We start from the raw sequence: 13,826 nt of genomic DNA, 5'->3' as shown, positions 1-13,826 counted from the left end.
TGTGAGGTGTGGGTTATAACTAAGCTGTGAGGTGTGGGTTATAACTAAACTGTGGGGTGTGGGTTGAGAAGTTTGGGGGTTTTCAAGACTATGACTTTTCAGAGGCAGCTCGCTAGGCACTTCTGGATGTTACACCTTGCAAGATATTGGAACACAGGTAAATATGTTGTATAGTGTTGGAGTGCGTTGGGGGGTGGCGATCAATTTAAATGGATGGATTGAATTACTCGTTTATTTCCAAGGCTCTGTATCAAGACCTTAAAGAGCCCCAGCAACCTCAGTGTGGTGCTTTGTTGCAGGTGTACCAGAGTTTGGAGCGTGAACTTAAGAAGCATGTTAGCCGACAAGACACCCTGCAGCAGTGCCAGGCCTGGCTTTCTGCAGTCCAACCCGATTTAAAGCCAAGCCCTCAGCCCCCTCTTAGCCGAGCAGAGGCTGTTAAGCAGGTAAGAGACTCCTGAATGTGCATTACGCTTGTGCTTCATACAGACAGACGTTTAGTACGCAATAATGGAGGTGCATGCTTCCTGAAGTAGCAGCTGCTTCATCACCATCTACCCCTTTATCTACTTTGATTTTTCTTTTCTGGCATTTATCACTATCAGACATTGTATGCCATATTTGTTTGTGGATCTGGTGATGTAGCGTCTAAGACATTTGACTGCTAACCAGAAGGTTGGCAATTCAAACCCATCAGCCACTCCATGGAAGGAAGACTGAGCAATCTACTTCCATAAAGATTTACCACCTCAGAAACCCAAAGGGGGTCACTATGAGTCTAAATCAACTAGATGGAAGTGAGTTTTATTTTGTTTGGTTTATCTGTCTTACAAGACTTTGAGCTCCATAAAAACAAGGGTCTTGTATTAGGTACCTAACATAGAGTCTGTATAGACTCTGAGCATCTTCAAAGAAACGTATTTCCCTGACCTATAGACTAATAATCCACCTGGGGAGGCCTTTCTTCGGTTGACGGAAAGAGATGGGCAGCTTATGAAATTTCTGTAGAGAAGACTCTGCCATTGGAGTTTTTACCTCACTCCAGTGAAGCCTCCAAATTCACTCGGACCTTTTCTTTTACATGTCTTCAAGACATGAAAACATGTTTAAGAAGCAGGTCTGAGGAGGCAAGCAATTCTTTCTCTGCAATAGAAAGTAAGTCAGGATTTGAACAGAGAATGTGGAAAAACCATTGAAGTTTCTTGGGTTTTCCCTTTTTCCAGGCACTACAGGCTGTATTTGTAGGAGTTCTGGTGATGCAGTGGTTAAAGCATTCAGCTGCTAGTCAGAAATCACCAGTTCGAACCCACCAGCTGCTTCTAGGGAGAAAAATGATACAGTTGGCTTCTGTAAAGATTGACAGTCTTAGAAACCCTGTGGGGAAGTTCTACTCTGTCCTCTAGGGGCACTGTGAGTCAGAATTGACTCAATGACAGTGTGTAGGTTTTTAACAGGCTGTTCTTTCATTACTGTGAGAAGCAGATGGTGGACCAATAGGTCCCTGCCATGTGCCTTGAATTCCTTCCTGAGCATCACTAGTGTATGTCATTTACAAAAATGGTTAAAGTGCTAAACATAGCAGCACTATTTTTGAAATGTCAACAGAACACTAAGTGTATTGTAGGTGTGTGCTACCGGATACAGTGTGCATTTCTTTCACCCCTGGGTCTGTTTTTTCCAGGTCAAACACTTCAGAGCTTTGCAGGAGCAGGCACGCACCTACTTAGATCTCCTTTGCTCCATGTGTGACTTGTCCAACTCCTCCGTGAAAACCACCGCAAAAGACATCCAACAAACAGAGCAAGTGGTAAAAAAGGACATTTCAAATCCCATGGAATGTGTCTGTTCTGTTATATTGTATGGGATGAAAGTTAGATGTGAGGTTGGAAGAAAATATCTCCTTGGATTATTCTTGCTCTCATGCTCCTACAGCAATTAAAATCGATAGGTGTTTGAATTTCAAATAAGTCATGGAAAAGTGAGCGGAATCTGATACTGATCCCACTGAATTGCCACAGCAACATTAAGTAACATTCAACTGCTCTCCATCATATATACCTCTGTCCTCTTCTTCTCCCTCAGTTATTATTCTGTCTTCCTCTTTCCTGATTCTTCTATTTATTTTTTTAAATTCATTCCTCCTTATCCATTTTTGTCAGGTTATACTTAATATCAAGGGGTCTCTGACCCTTGATTTGTATCAGTCATGGAAAGGAGCATGGCATTCATCATGACCTTCTAATCCATCGGCAGTGACTGCAGAGGGCAGGTTGTGAAGGACTCCGAAGCTGTGTGTGGACGTGCTAGAGGAAGGGTGATGAGTTAGCAGCAGCCTGTCCATAGCAGCCACATGGGGAGTCCGGGGCCTGCATGTTTCCCACTGCAGCCTTAAACCCTTTAATGCAACATATTTGGGTTTAAAAGAGCAATACAACATGTTTTTGGTATTTAATTTATTAAATAATGGAATGATCTAAAGAAAAAACTCTTAACACAGGTTTTTTTCTCATGTCAGTATTATAAAAATGTGCCTATCTTTAAATTCTTATGGAAGATGATATCATTCATGCCATTTACAGAAATTATTTACTGAAATAAATTATATGGCTACAAAATCCAGAAAAATACATCTAAAAATATATCCAAAATGTTAATGACTCAGTGTTTGATAAAAAAGGTCAAGAAATGTCCAATAGAAAACAACATAAGTGCTTTTCTCGTTCACCCTACCACCCCGTTCATGTGTCAGGGAAACAGATGTGTCTATCATAGTGATTAGCTTGTAGTCTAATAAATTGTTAAAATTCCTGAGAGGGTCTGATTAACAGCATTCGGCTTAAGTCTTTTAAGTCATTAGATAATTTGAATCAAAAAGGAAATCTGCTATTGCTGAAGTGTATGAGTTCCTTGTGGAGTTATCACTGTGTGTGTATGTGTGTGTGTGTGTGTGAGAGAGAGGCACATGTGTTGGGGTAGCCATGACATATATACATATGCCTGGGCACACAGACAGGTTAGAGTGTTGCATCATTACTTCCTTAAACATAAATGCTTCTGCCTATTCATTCTAAATTTTTTCCTTGTTTTCTCTCAAGATTGAACAGAAGCTCACTCAGGCCCAGGCCTTAACTCAGGGCTGGGAAGAGATCAAGCACATGAAGGCTGAGCTTTGGATTTACCTCCAGGATGCCGATCAGCAGCTGCAGAATATGAAGAGGAGGCATTCAGAACTGGAGCTAAATATTGCACAGAATATGGTTTCCCAAGTAAAGGTAGGAATTAATGTGTCCCGGGGAAATAGTAGAGGCCAAGATGGCAGGAAAGATGGAATCCCTGTATTCACTTCCAGTATTTCCAGTGTCAGCCAATCCTGAGCAGCAGTGTAGCTATTTAAAGAAAAGGATAGCATCAGTGGAACCTGCATCCAATAGGGAAGGATACATGTGAAATACACATTTCAGTGTCTTCTTGGAACTCCAGTTGGCAGCTTGCGTTCTGAGGATATTCACTCTGTAGCATGTGTTCCTGGACAAAAGCAGCTGTGGTTTAGCCAACAAAGGCAGAAGTGTCTGCCACCAAACAAGCACGAAGCCTGATCGTGTCTTAGATTTTTGTCACAGCGTTGCTAAAGCTGCAGTATAGCAAGCATAGGATGAAGAAGTAATAGGCAATGCTCATAAGTATATTAACTTGACTAAACTTGGACTATATTTTTCACAAGCTGTAGGATTTATTGATTCTCTATGATAATGATCCAGATAGATTTTCTACTGGAATATTATTTACAAATGAAGAAAAAGAATAGAGATGACAAAAATTAGATTATTTTTTTCTCAAAAGTTTTCAGAAAATGAAGGCTGTACTTCAAGGTAAGACACTAACTTTTTCTTTAGAGACTATGATACTGTTTTATATTAATCAGGATTTTTTTTTTCACCTTTCAAAGTAACTCAAAGAATATACTGTAGCTCTCCTTTGAGTCTTAGACATGTGGAAATTTGTTTTCATAAAGAGGTATGATGACTTTTAGAGTTTCCCTTTGTCCCATGTGACCCATTATGCATTCTTCAATTTCATCATAGCCAAGTCCTTATGGTATTCAGAGTTACTGTATCTTTATCTCACTCTGTACTTCCTTGGGGGTTTCTTAACATATTACTTATTTTGTTGCTTTTGTTATCTTTTAGGATTTTGTTACCAAAGTACAGTCCAGACAGGCATCGGTGACCACTATCATAGAAAAGGTGAATAAGTTAACAAGGAATCAGGAGTCTCCTGAACACAAGGAAATAAGCCACTTAAATGACCAGTGGTCAGATCTGTGCCTTCAGTCTAACAACCTGTGCTCACAAAGAGAAGAGGACCTTCAGAGAACGAGAGATTACCACGACTCTATGAAGGTTGTTGAAGGGTTCTTAGAGAAGTTTACTACAGACTGGGATAACTTGGCCAGGTAACAGAACTTCTCCATTGGGTCACAAAAATGCTAAGCCAGGAATTTCATAATTTGCATAAAAGTTTTAAATGTCAGACTTAGGTTTTCCAAGATATATCACCTATCATTATTGATGCCGATAGAACATTGTTAACCAGTTGCCATTGAGTCAACAGTGCCTCATGGCAACCCACGTGTGTTGGAATGGAACTGTGGTCCATAGGGTTTTTGATGTCTGATATTTTGGAAATAGATCACCAAGTCTTTCTTTCTAGGCAACTCTGGGTGGATTCAAACCTCCAATCTTTTGGTGACCACCTGAGCATGTTAACTGTTGGCACCACCTAGGGACTCCGTCTGCACATTGAAAGAACCTAATATTGTCATATGCATAGAGTCATGGTTTTCCTAGTCCAATGTTAATTTCACCAATGGATAAAAAAGAAAAGTTTTAAAGCAAGAGCTTTACTCTTTGACCTCAAAGAATAGTCCAGACACTATTACTGTGAACTACAAGAACATATCAACAATATTTCCAATTTCCTTTCGTTATCAATTATGGAACTATTGTCTATGAATTCATGCAGTATTTCTTGAGCCCATATGTTCCACAGGTTCTTAATCAACTCCGTAAAGTCATGCATCTGTGTCATTCAGTCCGGTTATGTAGTATTCCAGAAATTAAGGACAAAGCCCACATTCAGTGGATCTGTGCCTGGGTGATTCTGTACTGAGTGACTCCCTCTTAGAGCCTTTATCTAGAAAGTCATGATTTTCTGCTGGAGGTCATCAAGTGTTAATTTTATATTTTTTGTCATTATAATCACCAAAATCTGCACTGCTTCTGGTCAAATTTATTAGTTTACAGCAATAAAACTATATGCGTTATTCTAGATGTAGCTTAATCATGTTTTTGTATACTATGTTGTTGTCTCTGGTGGCATAGTGCCTAAGGCATTTGACTGCTAACCAGAAGGCTGGAGGTTCAAACCCACCAACCAATCCTTGGAAGGAAGACTGGGTAATCTACTCCCATAGAGATACAGCCTCACTGTGAGTCGAAATCAACTCAATGGCAATGGGTTTGATTTTTGGTATGTTGTTGTCAGGTGCCATCAAATTGATTTCAGCTCGTAGCTGCTCCATGTCACAAAGTGGAACTGCCCCATAGCGTTTTCTAGGCTATAATCTTTACAGGTGCAAAAGGCCAGGTCTGTCTCCTATGGAGTCAGTTGATGAATTGATGGGAGTGGATTAACATTTTGGTTAGCGGATGAGCACTTAATCTTTGCACTATTAGGGATGTCTGTATACTATCGGTATACCCAGTGCCATCGAGTCAGTTCTGATTCATAGTAACCCCCATTGACTTTCCAAGGCTGTACATCTTTATGGAAGTAGATTGACTCATCTTGCTCCTGAAGAGCAGCTGGTTGGTTTGAACTGCTGACCCTGTGGTTAGTAGCCAAATGCCTAACCCTCCACATCACCAGAGTTCTTTATACTATAGTTATAGAAATCTATATCTGCAGGTCCCTGGGACATAAACAAGTGCTCAACTACCAGCTGAAAACTTGAGTATTCTAGGAAGCTACCCCAAGCTATCTCAGAAGACAGGCCTAGTAATCTGCTTTCAAATGGCCGTGGCCTTGAAATCCCTATGGAACAATGTTACTCTTCACACAAGAGTCACTAGGAGTCAGAATTGGCCCGATGGCAACTAACAACCACACACTATTTTCTGACTTGTTTTCAATATTTTTACTTAATGTTCAACATTTTAAGTGTCTTTTAGTCCTTATAGGATCAAAGGGACGAGTCTAGTCAATATTTAAAAAAAAAAAAGAAACACCACCACCAAAACCATATTTAGACTGTCAGCCAACTGTGCCTGGCTGACCACATACCCCTCAGCCTTACTATGTCCAAAACAGAGCTCAATGCTGATTCCTAAACCTCCTCATTCTTCAGAACTGATCATCTTATAAATGAAAGAGAGTGCGTTTCCACTTTGCATGTGTTCTGTAGCCAAAGGGGTAAAAATTCTTTGTGTTTGACACATATTCCTTGGAAGGAAGGTTGGGCCATCTACTTCCATAGTGTACTGCCTCGGAAACCCAAGGAAGGGTCACTGTGAATTGAGTCCTACTCCACGGCAGTGACTTTGGTTTTTTTGGTTTAATGACAGACAAGAACGATTTGCTAAGTACACAAATTAGTGGCTGCTGAAGTCACTGGTTGTGCCCTGCAGATTGTACTATTTAGTGCTTTATTGTTCCTTGGAGCACAGAAATCAGGAGCCCCCTATTAGTTCAGGTAAGTGCTGTTCTCGAGAACGCAGCGGAGCGGTGCTTCTCACCCTGTCATATTCACACAAGCCGCCCGGAGAGCACGCTGAAGTGCAGACTCTGCTTCCCTGGTAAGAGCCAGAGGAGGCTGACATGTGTCAGCAGTGATTGTGGGGTAGCATCAGCCAGATGTTGTCAGCTGTGATTGTGGGGTAGTATCAGCCGAAGAAAGAAGAGCAGAGAAGAGGTACCAAGGCAACGTGATTTGGTTCAGCTTCTGGTCTATGATGCTTTGCCATATTTATCAGTTTTTCTTTACTCTCTCCAAAGTAACTCAATAAAAGGAAATGCCACAGGTCTCCTTTAAATCTGATACAGTTGGAAATGTGTGTTCATAAGGAGGTATGATGCATTTCATTTGTATGGGAATGTATTCCATAATAATTATGGCATCTGTCAATAAAGCATGAATTGGGCCACTCACAATTGCCCTGTCTAAACTGAGAATATCTACTTTAAAGGAGATGGGGAAGAGTAATTTAATGTGGTGTGACACAGATATTGACTAAGCCTAATCTGCTCTTGGAGTCCCTGGCAGTGCAAACAATTAAGTACTTGGCTACTAACCAAAAGGTTGGTTGTTTGAATCCACCCAGAGGTCTCTTGGGAGAAGGGCCTGGCATTCCAGTGGAGCACAGTTCTATTCTGATACATGTGGTGTTGACATGTGGTAGACATGTTACTCCATGAGATGGAGTCAACTCAACAGCGACTGTTTTTTTTTTTTTTTTTTTTTATTTACTCTTATGTTTTTCAATCAACTTACAGATCTGATGCAGAGAGCACGGCCGTCCACCTGGAGGCCTTGAAACAGCTCGCACTGGCGTTACAGGAAAGGAAGTCTGCTGTAGAAGAGCTGAAAGACCGAAAGCAGAAGGTGATAGAGCACCTGAATCTAGATGACAGAGAGTTAGTCAAGGAGCAGACTAGTCACTTTGAACAACGTTGGTTTCAGCTTGAGGACCTCGTGAAAAGGAAAATCCAAGTGTCAGTCACCAACCTGGAGGAGTTAAACGTCGTGCAGTCCAGACTTAAGGAGCTGATGGAGTGGGCAGAGGAGCAGCAGCCCAGCATTGCTGAGGCCCTGAAGCAGAGCCCGCCTCCCGATGTAGCGCGGAAACTCCTCATGGATCATCTCGCCATTTGCAGCGAGCTGGAGGCCAAACAGATGCTGCTGAAGTCACTCATAAAGGACGCTGACAGAGTGATGGTGGACCTCGGCCTGAATGAGCGGCAGCTGATCCAGAAGGCGCTCGCGGATGTACAGAAGCACATGAGTTGCCTCAGTGACCTCGTGGGCCAGAGGCGAAAGTACTTAAACAAGGCCTTGTCTGAGAAAACCCAGTTTCTCATGGCCGTGTTCCAGGCGACCAGCCAAATTCAACAACATGAGCGGAAGATCATGTTCCGTGAACATATCTGCCTCTTACCAGATGATGTGAGCAAACAAGTGAAAACGTGTAAGAGTGCACAAGCTAGCCTCAAGACTTACCAGAATGAAGTCACTGGGCTTTGGGCCCAGGGCCGGGACTTAATGAAAGGAGCCACAGAGCAGGAAAAGAGTGAGGTACTAGGCAAACTCCAGGAGTTACAGAGTGTGTATGACACTGTTTTGCAAAAGTGTAGCCATCGACTACAAGAGCTAGAGAAAAATTTCGTTTCTAGGAAGCATTTTAAGGAAGATTTTGACAAAGCTTGTCACTGGCTAAAACAAGCAGATATTGTTACATTTCCTGAAATCAACCTCATGAATGAGAGCACTGAGCTTCATGCCCAACTGGCCAAATACCAACACATTCTTGAACAATCTCCAGAATATGAAAATCTTCTACTTACGCTGCAGAGAACAGGGCAGGCCTTGTTACCGTCGCTGAACGAAGTTGACCATTCCTACCTCAGTGAAAAGCTAAATTCTCTGCCCCAGCAATTTAATGTTATTGTGGCCTTGGCTAAAGACAAGTTCTATAAAGTCCAAGAAGCGATTCTCGCTCGGAAAGAATACGCTTCTTTGATCGAGTTGACAGCCCAGTCACTGAGTGACCTTGAAGACCAGTTCTTAAAGATGAGCAAAGTCCCCACCGACCTGGCTGTTGAAGAGGCCCTGTCTCTTCAGGATCGCTGCAGAGCCCTTCTGGGGCAGGTGGTGAGCCTGGGGGAAGCAGTAAATGAGCTGAACCAGAAAAAAGAAAGTTTTCAGAGCACAGGCCAGCCTTGGCAGCCAAACAAGATGCTGCATCTTGTCACCTCATATCACAGGCTGAAGCGGCAAGCCGAGCAACGGGTTAGCTTATTAGACGACATCACTAGTGCTTACCAAGAGCATGAGAACATGTGCCGACAGCTAGAGAAACAACTAGAGGCCATAAAAAAGGAACAGTCCAAAGTGAACGAGGAGACCCTTCCTGCAGAGGAGAAGCTCAAAATGTACCATTCCCTGGCGGGAAGTCTTCAGGATTCAGGAATTCTGCTAAAACGAGTCACTGTGCATGTTGAAGATCTTTCTCTATACCTCGATCCCCTGGCTTATGAGAAAGCCAAACAGAAGCTGCAGTCCTGGCAAGAGGAGCTGGAACAGTTGACTTCTGCCATCAGTGAGACAGTCACAGAATGTGAGAACCGAATGGTACAGAGCATAGACTTCCAGACAGAAATGAGCCGCTCCCTGGACTGGCTGAGAAGGGTCAAGGCAGAGCTCAGTGGGCCAGTGTGCCTGGACCTGAACCTGCAGGACATCCAGGAGGAGATCAGAAAGACCCAGATCCATCAGGAAGAGGTCCAGTCCAGCTTGCGGATAATGAATGCCCTGAGTCACAAGGAGAAGGAGAAGTTCACGAAAGCAAAGGAACTGATTCCTGCTGACCTGGAACACACCCTGGCTGAGCTCTCCGAGCTCGATGGAGAAGTCCAGGAAGCTTTGTGTACCAGGCAGGTTGGTGAGATGGGCCTTTCTTTTCTCTTTTCCATCTGCTTATTTGTAAGTAGCTACAAGAAATGTGTATTCTTTTCAGTTAGAATTGGTTCCTTAAATATGTGGGGGATACTGTATAGAATCATCTTCTACAATGACTTAAGAGGATGTTTTTTAGTGCTTAAGCCCATGGTACTGATCTCATGTGATTACCATGTAGACTTCACTTTAAACTACTGCCATCAAATCTATTCTGACTCCTAGGCCCTATAAGACAGAATAGAACTATCTCAAGGCTGTAAATCTTTGTGGAAACTGATTATCACATCTGTCTCCCATGGAGCAAATTTCAAAGTGCTGACCTTTTGGTTAGCAGCCAAATGCTTAACCACTGCGCTGCTAGGGCTTCTGTTACTATATAGTACTGCAACAAACGGTTACTCTCGAGTCAACCCTGACTCCTGCCAATCCCATGTGTGTTAGAGGAGAACTGTGCTCCATAGAGTTTGTCAATGGCTTTTCTTTAAGGGTTTTTCAGAAGTAGATTGCCAGGTCTTCCTTCCAAGACACCTTTGGGTAGACTCGAACCTCCAACCTCTGATTAGCTGCCAAGTGCATCATAGTTTATGCCACCCAGGGACTCCAATAATACAGTAAAACCTCACTTAGCCCTCACCTTTAGGAACGTTTCACATCCTTATAAGGAATGTTGTCTTAGACAATGTGAATCCCAGGATTTCTAGGATTAGCACTGGATGCAGGGTCTGCAAAAGGAGAGGGAGACTGGTGATACGACTGTGACCCTGTCCCTGAGCCCTTTTTCTGTGAAGTCTCCCACTGGTTGTGCCATCTCTCCATCCCTTCCTCAAGGAGACATCGGGGCACTGGTCTCCTTCTCTTGCTTCCATATAGCATGACTTTCCTCGGTGATAACAGAAAGAAATGATCGTATGCAGGATGTCCCAATTTGACCTCCCAATTACAGTTACTCTGGGGCTTGGAGTTCTGTCCATTCACACATAAGAAGATACTGATTATGGGTATGGAGTTCTGACTGATGGTGGTGATGAGTGGACAACCTTGTGAATGTAATTCAGCCCACTATACTATGATACTATACAATGATTCGAAGGGCAAATTTTATGTTACACGTACTTTACCTCCATAACATAAACGTAAAAATAAAAAAAGGAAGAGGAAGAGATAGAACCGAGCCCAGAAGACTGCTCCTTTGAACCTTTTAGCCCTTTTCTTTTTCTTGTCATCTGTCCACAGTCCATCTGATGCTAAGGCATTTCAACCAACCAACCATACAGGGAGAAGACAGCTTTCCTGAGGATAATGTAGTGACTCAAGCTTTGGAATAAGATGGACAGGGGTCCATCTTAGCTATGTGATCCCAGGCCAGTTACTTATCTCCTTTAAGTGTCATGTGTCTCTCTGCAGAATAACAATCAGACCATCTCCTTCATGAAGTTTATACTCTTAACATAACAACTAGTGTAGAGAGATTCCTCAACAAATCTTTGCTATCATATCACTTTATTGTCTAACTAAATTAAGGTTAACATTTTAAGTAGCAAGCCATTTTATGTGAACATTTTAGGTAAAATACTCATAAACTTCATTATGTAAAATTCCAGCTTCTCAAACACAAGTCTGTTGAATGATCTTTTACCCTGTCATGTAGACTCAAGGCCGTTGTTAAAAAGCAGACAAACAGAAAACTACCATTCTCACTGTGGTTGTATAAATATCTAACCCACTGAGGTGTTGCTGCACTTTAGTAAATATCATTCCGCTATGTATTAAAAAGTATTATATTTTTCTCATCTCTTTTTAAAGATATAATGCTAGAAAATAAGCCATCATACATTTCTATTCCATTTCTGTCCTTATTTACTACTTCTGTATTTTAAATCCAATAGTAAAATTACAACAAGAATAGCAGAAAGAAAAATCAAGGCCAATAATGGATTGCACACAACAAGATTTCACATATTCATTTATTTATACACATTCTCTGACTGAGGATGGGCAGAAAAGGAAAAACTTAAAACTATTTACTACAAACACATTGTAATTAAGCACTGATTTCGTTTGCAAAATTGCTATTCACATTATTTTTCAGGCTACCTTGACGGAAATATATAGTCAGTGTCAACGATACTATCAAGTCTTTCAAGCAGCTAATGACTGGCTTCAGGATGCCCAAGAAATGTTACAGCTGTCAGGCAATGGCCTCGATGTGGAGAGCTCAGAGGAAAATCTGAAGAGTCATAAGGAATTTTTCAGTACAGAGAATCAGTTCCACAGCAACCTGGAGGCCCTTCAGGGCCTGGTATCCAGCCTCAACCCACTCCTCAAGCCCACAGGGAAGGAGGACCTAGCACAGAAAATGGCATCTTTGGAGGAGAGGAGCCAGGGCATAATCCAAGACTCTCACGTCCAGCTAGATCGTCTGCAGAGGTACTGACAGGGTTTGTTTCATGTGAAGTGAATGCTCACCACCTAAATTAGGAATAAGTTAATGATAGACATCAGTGTATTCATTTCCCGGGGCTGCCGAAACAAATCCTCCAGTTGGTCACTTGAAACAACACATTTATTTCCTCACAGTTCTACAAGCTAGAATCCAGAAATCAAGGTATTTGCAGGGCCGTGCTCCTTGGGACGGCTCTAAGGAAGAACCTGTTCCACACCTTTCTCTTGGTTTCTGGTGTTGCTGGCAATGCTTGCTGTTCCTTGACCTATAGCTGACTCTCTCCAACCTCTGCCTTTGTCATCATAGGACATCTGTGTGACTGAATCTGTGTCTCCTCTTATAAGAGACACCAGTCATTTTAGACGAGGGCCCACCCCAGTGATCTGATCTTAAATTGATTTAAGGTGCAAAGACCTTATATCCAAATCTGGTCACATTCATGGGAAATGAGGGCTGGGACTTCTCTGCAGGGACAAATATCAACTCATAAGAATCAGCTGTAAATTCACTCTTCGTTCTTCAGTGTCAGTAGATAAAACTGACATCAGAGCTCTGCATAGAAATGTGTGGTTCCATGCAGCTTATGCTCATTGCATTTGATTTCTTTTGGACTTTTTCAAGATGTGCAGCTCAATGGCAGGATTACCAGAAAGCACGGGAAGAGGTTATTGAATTGATGAATGAAGCAGAAAAGAAATTGTCTGAGTTTTCTTTATTGAAGGCATCTTCCAGTCACGAAGCGGAAGAAAAACTGTCAGAACATAAGGTTAGTTGTTCTTTTTTTTTTGCTTTTTATTTATGTCCTTTAATGGACATTAAAGAATATTTTTAATGGGTTTTTGCCATACGATAGTTTCAGAAAGAGATAATCAAACCTTCCTACCTGGGTTTCTTAAATATGCAAAGGACATATTTAACCACATGTCACAGTAGTTCTAAGTTAATTGAATAAGGGTACCTTTTAAGGACTTCAGTGGAAATGTATGGCTAAGGTTTTGATGTTTAAAAGAGACAATGCAATTTGGTTCTGATAAGAAATGGCACATAGTGAAATTCAGTAAGTGATTTCTGTTGATAGCTCAAATTCATTCAAGTAAAATTGATTAATTAACAAGTGACTCTCCCTTGTTTATCACAGCAACATTAGGAAGAATATAACATTTAAATACTGAATTTATTTTACTTATAGCCTGCTGTGTTTTAAAAATGGGAAAATGTCATCTAAGTCACGATTAAGCTTTTGTTATTGATACATAAATAATACTCACCTTACTTCTCTGAAAAAAATCAGAGACCCTCAACACTATGGACTGACGCGGGAGCCACAGTAATGGGCTCAAACACAGCACTGATTGTGAAGATGGTGTGGGCCTGGCAGTGTTTCATTCTGTTGTGCGTAAGGTAGCTATGAGTTGGAACTGACTTGGTAGCACCTAACAACAACAACCTGACACTCAATTTAAAAATAAACATACAAGTAAGAGTTACTAGGGGAGAACCAACTTGTGTAGGGACATTTCTTTTTGGAAATAATTTTGGAGATAATTTTCAGCTTTAGCAAAATATAAAGTACTTTTAAAAAAATCTTTCTCTCTTCCCCATTGCCTTTGTTTCCCACCCCAAGAGTTTAGTGTCAGTCGTTAACTCTTT

At 41.7% G+C, this 13,826-nt stretch overlaps 1 protein-coding gene across 1 annotated transcript in view; it reads left to right on the top strand.

Moving 5' to 3' along the window:
• Positions 1–13,826, top strand: part of SYNE1 (spectrin repeat containing nuclear envelope protein 1) — a 578,063-nt gene that overhangs the window by 273,112 nt on the left and 291,125 nt on the right. The window contains exons 70-76 of the mRNA XM_007943230.2: positions 300–446; positions 1,682–1,807; positions 3,096–3,272; positions 4,188–4,453; positions 7,552–9,712; positions 11,823–12,160; positions 12,798–12,942. Coding sequence (XP_007941421.2) covers positions 300–446; positions 1,682–1,807; positions 3,096–3,272; positions 4,188–4,453; positions 7,552–9,712; positions 11,823–12,160; positions 12,798–12,942 — 3,360 coding nt within the window. The remainder of the gene's footprint in view (positions 1–299; positions 447–1,681; positions 1,808–3,095; positions 3,273–4,187; positions 4,454–7,551; positions 9,713–11,822; positions 12,161–12,797; positions 12,943–13,826) is intronic.

Source organism: Orycteropus afer, unplaced genomic scaffold, assembly GCF_000298275.1.
Source record: "Orycteropus afer afer isolate SDZICR_OR568_19922 unplaced genomic scaffold, OryAfe1.0 scaffold00101, whole genome shotgun sequence".
Classification (NCBI taxonomy): domain Eukaryota; kingdom Metazoa; phylum Chordata; class Mammalia; order Tubulidentata; family Orycteropodidae; genus Orycteropus; species Orycteropus afer.
Note: the sequence above shows the minus strand (reverse complement) of the source record. Positions and strands in the feature narration are given on the sequence as shown.